General features: G+C 47.3%; 1 protein-coding gene across 1 annotated transcript in view; it reads right to left on the reverse strand.

The window, feature by feature from the left end:
* Positions 1 to 12290, reverse strand: part of LOC307076483 (plexin-B1-like) — a gene marked incomplete at both ends in the record, with an annotated part of 47136 nt that extends 34846 nt beyond the window's left edge. Inside the window, 1 exon segment of the mRNA XM_079737505.1 lies at positions 12249 to 12290. Coding sequence (XP_079593631.1) covers positions 12249 to 12290 — 42 coding nt within the window.
* Between the last annotated feature and the right edge of the window lie 329 nt (positions 12291 to 12619).

The following is a 12619-nucleotide window of genomic DNA, read 5'->3' on the forward strand; positions in this document are numbered from 1 at the left end:
TTCAATTTTATGTTTTCCTCAAAGGTTTCCCAATCCAAAGTTTTACATTCATTTTACAATTCCTTTCATTATCTACGGCAGAAGGAAATGTTTCAGTTTTCTTGCCTGGACGTTGTTAACTAGTTATTTATATACATAAAAATATGGTATAAACATGTAGAAACACAATCTAATGACTCCATTCTCAAGCCCTCTCTCCGATTCTCTCTCTCCCTCTCTCTCTCTCTCCCTCTCGCTCTCTCTCACTCCCTCTCTCTCTCTCTCCCTGCCTCTATCTCTCCCTTTCTCTCCCTGCCTCTCTCTCTCCCTCTCTCTCTCTCTCCCTCTCCCTCTCTCTCCCTCTCCCTCTCTCTCTATGAATCACTGGGAGCGCCTCAGACTCCTAATTAGCCTGGACAGGCCGCTCAGCCCTATAGAGTGCGTGGGGTCAGCGGTGAAGGGGAAGGCCTCACCATGCAGAGCTCCCCAGGGGCCCTACAGCCCTGGCTCCACGGCCATGGCTTTGTAGCCATGGCTTTGTCCCCTATGGGCTGCACGTGCTGGCGTCTGGCCCTGACTCTATCTGAGGCTCAACCTATTTGGATGGAGTCCAGATAGCTCAGTGGGCAGTAGCTCAGAGAGGGCTCCCTGGTCTAGAGATAAAGTCATCTTCCTTGAGCAAATGCAGGCGAACAGAGAGAGGATCAGAGTGCGGATAAGGATATTGATTTCGTTCCATTTTTACGGTGATTTGTGTACGTGTTTATGTGTGTGTCTATGTGTGTGTGTGTGTGTGAGTCTTATTTATCTTTGAGCAAGTAAAGGGACAAACATAAAACGACAAATGATATAATTTTGAAGTAAGGAGATCAAGGGAGTTCTATGATTGTGACTAAATTGTATCTTCGCAGTTTTATATTTGACAGCTGTTTTTGTGGGGCAACAAGCAGACGAGTTAACCAGCGAGAGCAACTGCGTGGTGGAAATCAGTATGTGGAAAGATCATATTTAGATAAGGCTGGACTCCAACTTGCGTGTTTGTGTGTGTACTTGTTTGCGTCCATGCGTGTGTGTGCATGCGTGTCTGTGTGTGTGTGTGTGTGTTGCTGTGTCTGTCTGGGTTTATGCGTGTGTGTGTGTGTGTGTGTATGTTTGTGTGTCTGTCTGTGGGTGTGGGTGTGTGTGTGTTTGTTTGTTTGTGTGTGTAAGTGTGTGTCTGTGTGTGTGTGTACGTGTGTGTGTGTTTGTGTTTGTGTGTGTGTGTGTGTGTATATCTTGGTGTGTCTGTCTGAGTGAATGTGTGTGTGTGTGTATGTGTGTGTGTCTGTCTGCCTGTTTGTGTTTGCGTGTGTCTGTGTGTGTGTGTCTGTGTGTGTGTCTGCGTCTGTCTGTGTGTGTGTGTGCGGGTGTCTGTGTATGTGTCCTCAGATAGAGGGTCAGTGATAGTGCTAATGTTATGAGATGCTGACCTACAGGCTCTTTCTCTCTTCATTTCCGCCCCCTCCTCTTTCAGGATATCAGACCTGTCTCCCTCCCTCTCTCCCTCTCTCTCTCGGCCCCCCCCCCGGCCCTACCGGGAGGAGAAGGGGCTCTCTGTGGAGGGCTACCGGCCTCACAGTGTCCCTTTCACGGGCGGCTTGGACCAAGTGGCCGCATCACAACGGACACAGGATGAAAACAACTTCCCTTGTCGACGAGATGCAAACACTCCAGAAACCAACATACACACACACACACACACACACACACACACACACTCACTGAAATGCGCTCGTACACGCATGCACGTGCACGTGCAGTGTGCACACACAGACACACAAACCCCCGTTTCATGACAGGGTCCTTTCAGTCCGCCCTGACGACCGTTGGGCAGGTGTGAACTCGGTGAGCGCTTCAGGGAAGGAAAACGGGAGATTCGTTATTTTTGTGTTTTTTTCAGCGTCTACATTTTTGTTTCTTGCTAACATAGAAGAGTGGTATAATTGTGCTGGGTTATTAATGCAGTGTAGATAAATATAATATGTATAAAAAATATATATATTTTAAAAGTTAAAAACTATATTAATTACAATTATTTTAAGTAAATTAAATACAGCCAGCAAAGTCTCCCTGTTGAAATGGCCCTCGCACTAACTGTGGGGACTGGAAGGTGCGTAAAGCATAACAATTATATCTCAAAGGGGAAAAAAGTTGCAGGTGCTTTGAGTCCCTGACATGCATTTGTGATTTCCATATGCTATGATTAATTATAGATGGACTCGTTTGGGACATAAAGCCTCAATATTCCATTGTTCATCATTGTTCATCATTGTTCGTATTCTAAAGAGGTGGCAGCATCTGATGCATGTGTGTTGGTTTGTAAGTGAACAGTCTGCATACATTATCACCCACGGTCTGGGCCACTCCAGGACTTCTGCCCCAAATCACACTCTCACACACACACACATACACACACACACACACACACACACACACACACACACACACACACACACACACACACACACACACACACACATACACAAACAGCCAGATAAACACACACAGACTCATACACACACACACACACACACAAAACACACATAAACACATACACAAACAGCCAGCTAACACACACACACACACACACACACACACACACACACACACACACACAGACAAACACAAACACACACACACACACACACGGGTCATTGTGCACAAAGGTGCCCTCCCTAGACACACACACACACACACACACACACACACACACACACACACACACATACACACAGCCGCCTCCTCTTTGACATCACTCAAAAGGCTGAGAAGGGGCCTTTGTGGCCCTCGGTTGTCATGACGACATGCCTACTCTGGGTGAATAGAGGAGCGGAGGTCTAGCGTTCCCAGTTGGTCACCATTTTAATGTGCCTGTCACACTATCTGTGGACCACCACCACTCCTCTCTATGCGAGTGTGGGTGTGTGTTTGTGTGTGTGTATGTGTGTCAGTGTGTGTATGCCTGTGTGTGTGTGTGTGCATGTGTGTGTGTTGCTGTGTCTGTCTGGGTTTGTGTGTGTGTGTGTGTGTGTGTGTGTGTGTGTGTGTGTGTGTGTGTGTGTGTGTGTGTATGGGGGGGTGTGTGTGTGCGTGTATGTTTGTGTGTCTGTCTGTGTGTGTTTTAAAGCCACAATGACACGGTGTAATTCAAAGAATTCCTGTAGCACCAAGTACATTCCACCTCTTCCCAAGTATCTACTTCTGTAAAAACATAGGACCTTACATATGCTCAGAGACAACAGTTCATATTAAACATAACATTTCAGGAACCATAAACGTTAGCGCCTTGTCCTTTTGTGCAAGGAGAGGTAAAGTCATGTGAAGACGTTGCATTCTTTAGCCCTCTCCCATCCCTGCTGCTCCACCATGTGTGCTATCTGGGGCGCCTTTCTGGATGCCAGACATTTTCTGAATGTTATGTCAGGGATTCTCTGATGCCCCTCCCTACAGAGCACTGGGGTGAAGAGGACCACCGCTCCAGTGCTGGGGTGGTGGAACAGTAAGACTGGATCAGGATGCAGCAGCTACAGACACTGACCGACCTGAGCGCTGATCTGAAGGCGTTAACTCTTCGGCTCATTCTGACCTTTTCGACACATCGGCAATCATTCAGATTGTTTCGAATCTTCGTTTGACTTAAGTCTCTAAACTTAAAAGAAAACGGTCTTAAAAAAATCGGTATATAGTGAATCCATTAGCAAAAACAAAAGGACAACGTTGGAAGGGTTTCCGGTGGGACGGGAGACTCCATGGTCCTGTGTAGATACGTGATATCATTCATTTGATATCGTTTGTATATGATATCGTTGCATAATAGAGTCATGAGACCGTAGCTAACCTGAAGCTTAGCCTGACCCATCAAAGCTGTAGTGGTCAAGTCTAGCCTTCGATATTCTGACCGGACAGTACATGGTAACACTCATCAGGGGTATTATCAGGGGTGCAGGCGTATTACAGAATAATTAAAGAGCTGTAGGGAAGCAGAAGAATGTAAGTGGATCTGAGCGGAGAGCAGTTGTTTGGCTGCCCGGGGGGTGCAGCTGTCCTCCCCCCAGACAGATACAGCACGTGTCGGGGCGGGGCCCCGTGTGTTGAATGCCCCAACGCGATGACAATTTGGATCTCATACGGTGATCGTTAAATCTGTAATTTGTTTGCTTTTTGCCTTTGCTTGGCTCAGAACGTTCACACTATGGTGTTGTCGTTATTTTCCTTTCCTAAAGGCCCGGCGCTGTCCGGCCATCCCACTCCGTTCGGAGGCACTCCCAACCGAGAGATGTTCCGAACTCTGCGATGTAGCGTCCCATTGAAAGTTCGGAACGGAGGCGTAAAACAACCGCTATCAAACGGGACACACTCCGACTTGAAAAGGGCTTGTAGAGCCATCGTTAAATCTGAAACTATGTAATCCGATCTACATTTTTTAATTCATTCACTTATCGGTAATAAATTCTTAACGGGTGTGTCCGATCCGATGTCTATCTCGACAGACCGTCTACGACGCGGTAAAAAAAACAACCCAGCAATAGAACACATTTGTACTCCTCACGTTGTCAGCCATCGCTGAAACAAAAAGGGAAAGGCGTTCTTGGGCACCCCTTCAGGGGGTGTATCGGGGACAGGGATAAAGTGACGGGCTCAACGTCTGACGCACACGATGGGGTCGGACGATCCTTCTGTCAGGGGGCTCTGTGATGGACAGCTTCATTTAGAAGAGAGCGGGCCGGTCCCCTGGGGACCAGGGGACCCTGATGCACGGCCTCCTGCCACCGTTCAGGGGAACATACGAGGCAGGTAAAGTGGGATGTCTCCAATTGTCAAAGGCTTGCTATTGTGTGTTTCCCCCGCTGCCATTAGCATGCCATTTAACACTGGCATGAAATCAAACACATGATGGATGAGTAGAGGCCGATAAGAGGGAGGGCTGACGTGGGTGATCGGACAAAGCAGCGGTCATCAAAGTTTACACAAAGCCCCCTCTGCAAGGCCACGAGAGCATCTCACAGGTCATTAATCACACACACACAAACACACACAGACGCACACTCACATCCATTTCACTTCGCTAAGTAGCAAAGACATCAGAGGTCTGTGTCATGGTCGCCTGTTTTGACAATAAGCTAAAATACCTTTTTTACAAATGTAGTATTACAGTGCAGACACATGCAGACACACACAATCGAGCAAGCGCAAGAGAGAGAGACAGCTAAGGAGAGAGAGAGAGAGAGAGAGAGAGAGAGAGAGAGAGAGAGAGAGAGAGAGAGAGAGAGATGAGAGAGAGAGGAGAGAGTGGGGGGTAAAAAGGGAGACAGAGAGAAAAAAAGAGGGGTTACAAAGGCAGAAAGAGAGAGGGGGTACGCAGGGAGAGAGAGAGGGGGGTCACAGGGAGAGAGACAGGGGGGGTGTTGTTCACAGGGAGAGAGAGAGAGAGAGGGGTGTTCACAGAAAGTAAGAGAGACGGGGTGAAAAGAGAGAGGAGAGAGACAGAGATCGGGGGAGGGGGGTAATCAGGGGGAGAGAGAGAGAGGGGAGGGGGTTACCCAGGGAGAGAGTCAGAGAGGGGGGGGGGTAGGTTCACAGGGAGAGAGAGATCAGTTGGGGTACCCATGGAGAGAGAGAGCGAGAGAGAGTGGGAGTTCACAGAGAGAGAGAGAGATGGGGGGGGAAACACAGGGAGAGAGAGAGAGAGAGTGGGGGTACCCGGGGAGAGAGATGGGGGGGGGGGGAAACACAGGGAGAGAGAGAGAGAGTGGAGGGTTTGACTCTGATCTTGGTAGCTAAGCCAGAGGGGACAGAGAAGAAAGGATGGAGGGATGATAGATATCAGCGAGGCTTGGAGGAGGAGTGAGGGTCTGTTGGGGGGGGGGGGCACACCTGGGATCATCAATTATTGATCAGGCAAGAGGTTGGGATTTTATAAAGAGGGATGGGGGGTTATAAACAAGAAAGACAGCGCTCTGTTTCTCTTAGTTCTTAGTAGGGGGATGGGGACGGAGAGAGGGAGAGCTGGTGTGAGTGTGTGTGTGTGTGTGTGTGTGTGTGTGTGTGTGTGTGTGGTGTGTGTGTGTGGTGTGGGGGGGGGGGGGGGGGGGGGGGGGTGAATACGTTTTTTTTTATTGAATTGCAATTCAGTTTGTTACATGGCATCTTTTTGTAACTGACGATATGAGTACAACTACACCCAGTCATACTGTCAGTTAAAAAAATAATAAAAAAGTAAGGAGGAAAAAACTAAATCAGTATAGATTTAGGGTGTGATATAAACAGTAACTAAGTCTAGTATGGGTCCAATTGTTGTTATTGTTACATTTATTTTGCATCGACAGTTATCGCACGGTTCTTCTAAGATGTTGTCTTCTTTCAAAGAATCGTAATGACCATCAAATCGCCACACATTTGCCCCTCCGTTAAAAAGGTCAAATGCTACAAGGAAACACTTTATTCACATCCCCTTGTGGGCGTGAAAAATGAAGTGAACCTAAAATGGACAGGATGATCACCATGTGAATGCGGGCGGACCCACACACACACACACACACACACACTCACACACACACACACACACACACACACGCATGCACACACACACACAACCACACAGACGCACACACACACATGCACACACACACACAACACCACACAGACACACACACACACACACAACCACACAGACACACACACATGCGCACACACACACACACACACAACACCACACAGACACACACACACACACACACACAACCACACAGACACACACACACACACACAGACAGACAGACAGACAGAAACACACACATAGACACACAGATAGACACACACACACATGTTTAATTCACATCCATCTTGTAGGCGTGAAAAATGAAATGAACCTCCAATGACAGCATGATCACCATGTGAATGTGGTGGACCCCCCACCCCCCGGCGCACACACACACACACACACACACACACACACACACACACAACAAACAAACAGAAAGAAAAGTGACCTCATTCTGATTCATTTGGAGGTTGTTGTTGGTTTCAATGAGGGCCTTAAATCTGACAGCAGACAATGGGAGCCCTAACCTTAACCCTAACCTTAACCCTAACTAACCCTAACCCAAACCCTAATTGATTAGCTGCATCGTTGACAGACTCATCTGTCAAGGGAACAACTGGGGTCCACCTGTGTTCCTAAGAAACAATCAGAGAAAAAGGACGCAGAGAAGAAAAGAAGGAGAAAGTCTCCGCTTGATATGGATGAGAGTTCTTTTTAATATGTATGTATTTCGAAAGAGATGAAAAGAAAGAGAGCGAGAGCGAGAGACAGAGAGGAGAGAGAGAGAGAGACAGAGAGAGAGAGAGAGAGAGAGAGAGAGAGAGCGAGGGAGAGAGAGAGAGAGAGAGACAGAGCGAGAGAGAGAGAGAGAGAGAAACAGCAGGGGAGGGGAGAGAGAGAGAGAGACAGAGAGAGAGAGAGAGACAGAGAGAGAGAGACAGAGAGAGAGAGAGAGACAGAGAGAGAGAGAGAGAGAGAGAGAAAGAGAGAGAGAGAGACAGAGAGAGAGAGAGACAGAGAGAGAGACAGAGAGAGAGAGAGACAGAGAGAGAGAGAGAGAAAGAGAGAGAGAGACAGAGAGAGAGAGAGAGAGAGAAAGAGAGAGAGAGAGAGGGAGAGAGAGAGAGAGAGAGAGAGAGAGAGACAGAGAGAGAGAGAGAAAGAGAGAGAGAGACAGAGAGATGAGAGAGAGAGAAAGAGAGAGAGACAGAGAGAGAGAGAGAGAGAGACAGAGAGAGAGAGAGAAAGAGAGAGAGAGAGACAGAGAGAGCGAGAGAGAGAGACAGAGAGAGAGAGAGAGAGAGAGAGGGTTAGTGAGTGGGTGTGGGATCACCCAGGGAGGGAAGAAGGGGAAGGAGAGGAAGAAGGAGGGGCTGGAGGGGGGGTTAAGCAGCTGGACAAACAGACCAGATCTGACTACCTGTTGGACTCAAGACATCGACTGCATTGCACCGCACACACAAACAAAGAACTGAAGAAAGAGAGAGATCGAGAGAGAGAGAGAGAGAGAGAGAGAAGAGAGAGAGAGCGAGAGAGAGAGAGAGATTGAGAGAGAGATCGAGAGAGAGAGAGAGAGAGAGAGAGAGACAGACAGAAAGCGAGAGAGAGAGAGAGAGAGAGAGCGAGAGAGAGAGAGAGAGAGAGAGAGAGAGAGAGAGAGAGAGAGAGAGAGATTGAGAGAGAGAGCGAGAGAGAGAGAGAGAGAGAGAGAGAGAGACAGACAGACAGAAAGCGAGAGAGACAGACAGAAAGCGAGAGAGAAACCAAAGGGAGAATTATTCCTTGGGTTCGGCAAATGGCCAAATTTAGACTTTGAGAGTATAAATTTAAATATGATTCCATGACAAAAGAATGAACTCTGATACAATGAAGTGCATTCACCCCTGCTGTCCATTACTGTTCTAATCCCCACAATAGCTTCTCTACAGCTACATGGATATGGACACATACACACATATATATTTAAACATATAATGAAAACACGCATACATACTGATGGAGCTGACAGGTTGTACTGTAGGTTGAACATGTGTTACATCTTTCACGTCACAAAAGCCCTCGTTCCCAAACCATCCATCCCGACTCTTTAACGGCCTTTAACTGCCATAACATTCTTCGGACTGTTGACTTTGAGGCCCGATGTGGTTCAGTGATTACCATGCAGAGAAATCTATGGGGACTACTGGCCTGGACATTTAAGGACCTAAATAGAAACAACAGTTAACAAGCTAAACTAGAGCCTTCGCATGCATCATTGTTGGCATGGAGAGTCCATATTCATAAGCATTCGTTGTCATTCCCTCTTGCATCGCGGAGCATTGCCTGTAAGCCCACAGTCAATGCGACAAGCTAAGGGAATACCGTGGCCAAAACAGACAATCTAGAGTGATTGGCATGCTTATTCGATGACTGCAGCTGCTAAAATTGGAACAAATAGAGCAGAACTCTTGAACCAGGGTTTCCTCCTCTGTCCCTGATCCAAGCATCTCTATTTAATCACTCTGTTCAGCATGGAAAGCAACCCCCCCGACCCTTCATGTCCATTTCTGGATTCTCGAAACCTTGGTTAATGTGTCCCTGAATGAGGAGCTATTTCCTGGCCTCAGGTATCGTTTTAAAGACCTTTGAACATAATCTGGAAGAAATGGTGATTAATTGGGTTATTTATTTTCAAAACCCAGCTCTCATCTGCACTTCCTCCTCTTGTTTCTGAATTAAGCCTGGTTAATGTGTCCCTGAACGAGGAGCTTTTCCCTAGTCTGAGGTAGTGATCGGCAAAAATACCTTTGAACAAAGTCTGGGAGAAATGTTCGAATCCATCTCTCTTCTGCTCCTTTCTCCTCACACTCTCTTGACAACTTTGTAATCTACCTACAATGGCTCTATTTAACCAACATTTACCAAGAAGACATAACACCACTACAGGTAGTCTTGAGTTATTAACTACAGCTGGTCATTTTTCAAAAGTTTTTATCACTATCGATCAATTATGCTGAATAAGCTGAATAAGAAGTTACATTTTAAAATTGACGACACATCATTCCTGAATAGATGACTAATATAACATAATAACAAAAAAATGAACTGGCATCAACCGACGACAAGATCAGAACCTGCCTTCAATTTCCAAAAATACAAGGTGTATGTTCTGTTTTTGTGAGCTCACGTTGCACCAAAGAAGAAATAAGGACAACACACGAGAAAAACGAGCCGAGCTGACTTTGATAATTAGCCGCCTCTTCCTATAGTCGAGTGGAACTGCCGCCGCTAATGCTGGTGGGTGGAAAGACTACTTGAGGTTGAGTCCTGAGGTCGCGAACCCGGGGAGGAAGCTACACAAGTACTCCGATCCTGGCCACGATCGCTACACCATCATAGGAAAATGGGTTGTGCGTGCGTTTTAATGTAAGGGAGCAAAGTGCATAGGATACAACGTTCCGCAGATGGTAATTGAAATAAATCAGAGCCGATATGGAATGGACGGCTCAGAGGAGGGACTCTAATTATCCTGGGGGGGGGGGGGGGGCTGTGCCCAGCCCGTGCCACCCCATTGGCTGAGCTGCTGCTCCTGCTGGGCAGAACCATACAGTCTACGGCTCGAACCCATTCAATTAGCATACAGCAGATTGTAGCCGAAACGGTGGGGGCCCTTCAACATCCCGTGAGGAGGATTGTTCCGCTCTCTCTCATCCACTTATCTTCAGCAAGCCCTCTGACCCATCCCCTACCCTAGCCTCTTGTAGTAGGCCCTAATGTTCACCCAACCACCGATGACCCTGACAACCCATAGCGAATCGCGATGCTGAGAGGCAACACTGACTCAACAATGGAGCGCTAGGGCTCAGGCTCATCTTAAGGCATGTTAACACACGCACGCCCCCAGGATCCATTAGGTCCATCCAAAGCACGCCTTGATCGATACGTTCCCAGAAGATACATTGACAAGTGAAGTTGATCACTCAAGATGGCTGTTTGTTTCCAGAATGAGGCGTAACACATGCGTTTGCTTTCAGACGGCAACGGAGACATCCAGCAGTGACATCCAGAAGTGACAAACGGCTTTGAGGTGGGGCATTGCCCCACCTCAAAGCCGTTTGTCAGTTCTGGATGTGGGGGCAACAGAGCTTGTGGGGATGGGTGTGGGGTTCAGGTGGGGCCGTAGTTATAGCAGCATAAATACCAGTTGTCAGTCATGCATGCAAGACAACTGACCACCCTGCCTAAAGAATCTGGCATGTGTTTTTGGAAAGAGAATGCTAACACCTGTGTGCTAGCATTCCAGCTAGATAGCTAGAAGAGCTCCTCTTGGCCGGGGCAAAGGGACAACTGCCCCGGGGTCTGTGGTTGCAGGGCGTTGACGTAGCCCTACATCCAATTTGGAAAGGGAGGAGGGAGTGGTGGGAGAGAGGTGGGGCGGCACACAGCCAAGCCAAGCTCCAGATTGTTTGTAGAATGACCCGTGCTTGTGGTAAGGAGTGAGGGAGTGAGACAATAGGAATGAGCAGAAGTGAAATACCTCAGACTTCCATTCTATTGCGTCTTTGGTTTGGTCATTTCACGATATGTGCTTATTATCCTCCTCGTACAAAGCTGAGAGTGGTTAGCCATCAGAATGCTAGTTTGAGCTTCCTACGAGCGACAAAGTTCACATAGGTTCAAGTTCAACATTGTACAATAAGACTTCCGGCCCTGTCTCCCAGAGACAATTTGATTAGCTTTGAACATTTCTGCTGAATAACAGCGAATCCGAACCATTAATACAAGCCACAACCATTTAATACACGTTTTAATGAAGGGACAGAAGCTGGCGCTAACCAGCGGCCTGTAAATGCGGTACTTAACACAACAATCTGTGGAAGGCATACCATTCATTCAAGCCCCTACCACGCAGCCAGCACAGTCAAGTGTGGGTAATGTGATATTGTGCTTGTGGAACAGCCACTTGGGCAGGCAGATGGCTCGCTATTCAGAGAAATCTGGATTTTACGAGAGCAAACCAATGGAATAGATAAAGAAGAATTGCCCTTTCTCCTGAAGCATAATGAATATATTGATGATGTTACTGTATATGGACCCTGTATCCCATAATGTAGGGTATTCAGAATCACTGGAAGACACTAACCTATATGCCTTTTTAAAAAAATGTCACATATTTTTTTCATATTAGTGTACTGCATTTATTACTATCATAATCATGAGCTGCATTACAGTCCAGGCGGCAGAGCCGAGGAGCCGTCTGAGCAGGGGATGCCCTTTGTTTTAGCCTAACAAGAATGAGACGCAAAACATCTGTCATGTTTCTCCTCCAATCCAAAATTAATGAGGAGCCCAAGGGAACTTCAGCTTTCTTTGATTTTGTCACTCGGGAGAATACACCGAGTTCAGACAAACCATGCCAGTCTAATGAAAAACAACAACCATACATGACTGTTTATTTTAACTACAAGACATTAGGCGAAAATGGCGACGGCTAAATTAAGATGAATTGGTGTAAAGGGCATTTCACTTTTTCTCCCACAACTCGCATTCCTTCAGGTGACGCGTGTCTGCTGTTGTGATAGATGTAATGTTTCCACAAAAGCTGATATGATCTTTTGATAACATATAACAATGAACGAGGCGAGTTAATCCAATTCGCGCTATTAAATGACATAGAAACAAAAGGTTGAACAAGATCTGAACTTACCTAAAGGGAATCGATGGAATCGGCTGTAGGATGCAAAGCTCTCATCCACCGAAGCGAAGAAAGTGTTTTGCGCTTTGAGCTCCGATCACCTACAGATGACAACCGGCGTACATCTTTAAAATAATCCAATAGGTCTACCCTGGTGAGGCTGACACATCACTTTCAAAACTAGATGCGAACTCGGGAAACACCGGTCCCGCCGTGACTCTTACCCTCCGTTGTTGTGGGCAGTAGTGAGCGCTGCAGGGAGGGCGGTGTGTGGACCAGTCCGGTCTGCAGCTGCCAAGGACTGGAAGGGCTTCAACGAGAGGAGTCCCTCAGCGGCCAGCTTGGGGCGGCCACCCCGGTTACCATCGGTACGAATGAAACCAAGC

The sequence above is a fragment of the Pollachius pollachius genome (assembly GCF_949987615.1).
Source record: "Pollachius pollachius genome assembly, chromosome: 6".
In the NCBI taxonomy this organism is placed as follows: domain Eukaryota; kingdom Metazoa; phylum Chordata; class Actinopteri; order Gadiformes; family Gadidae; genus Pollachius; species Pollachius pollachius.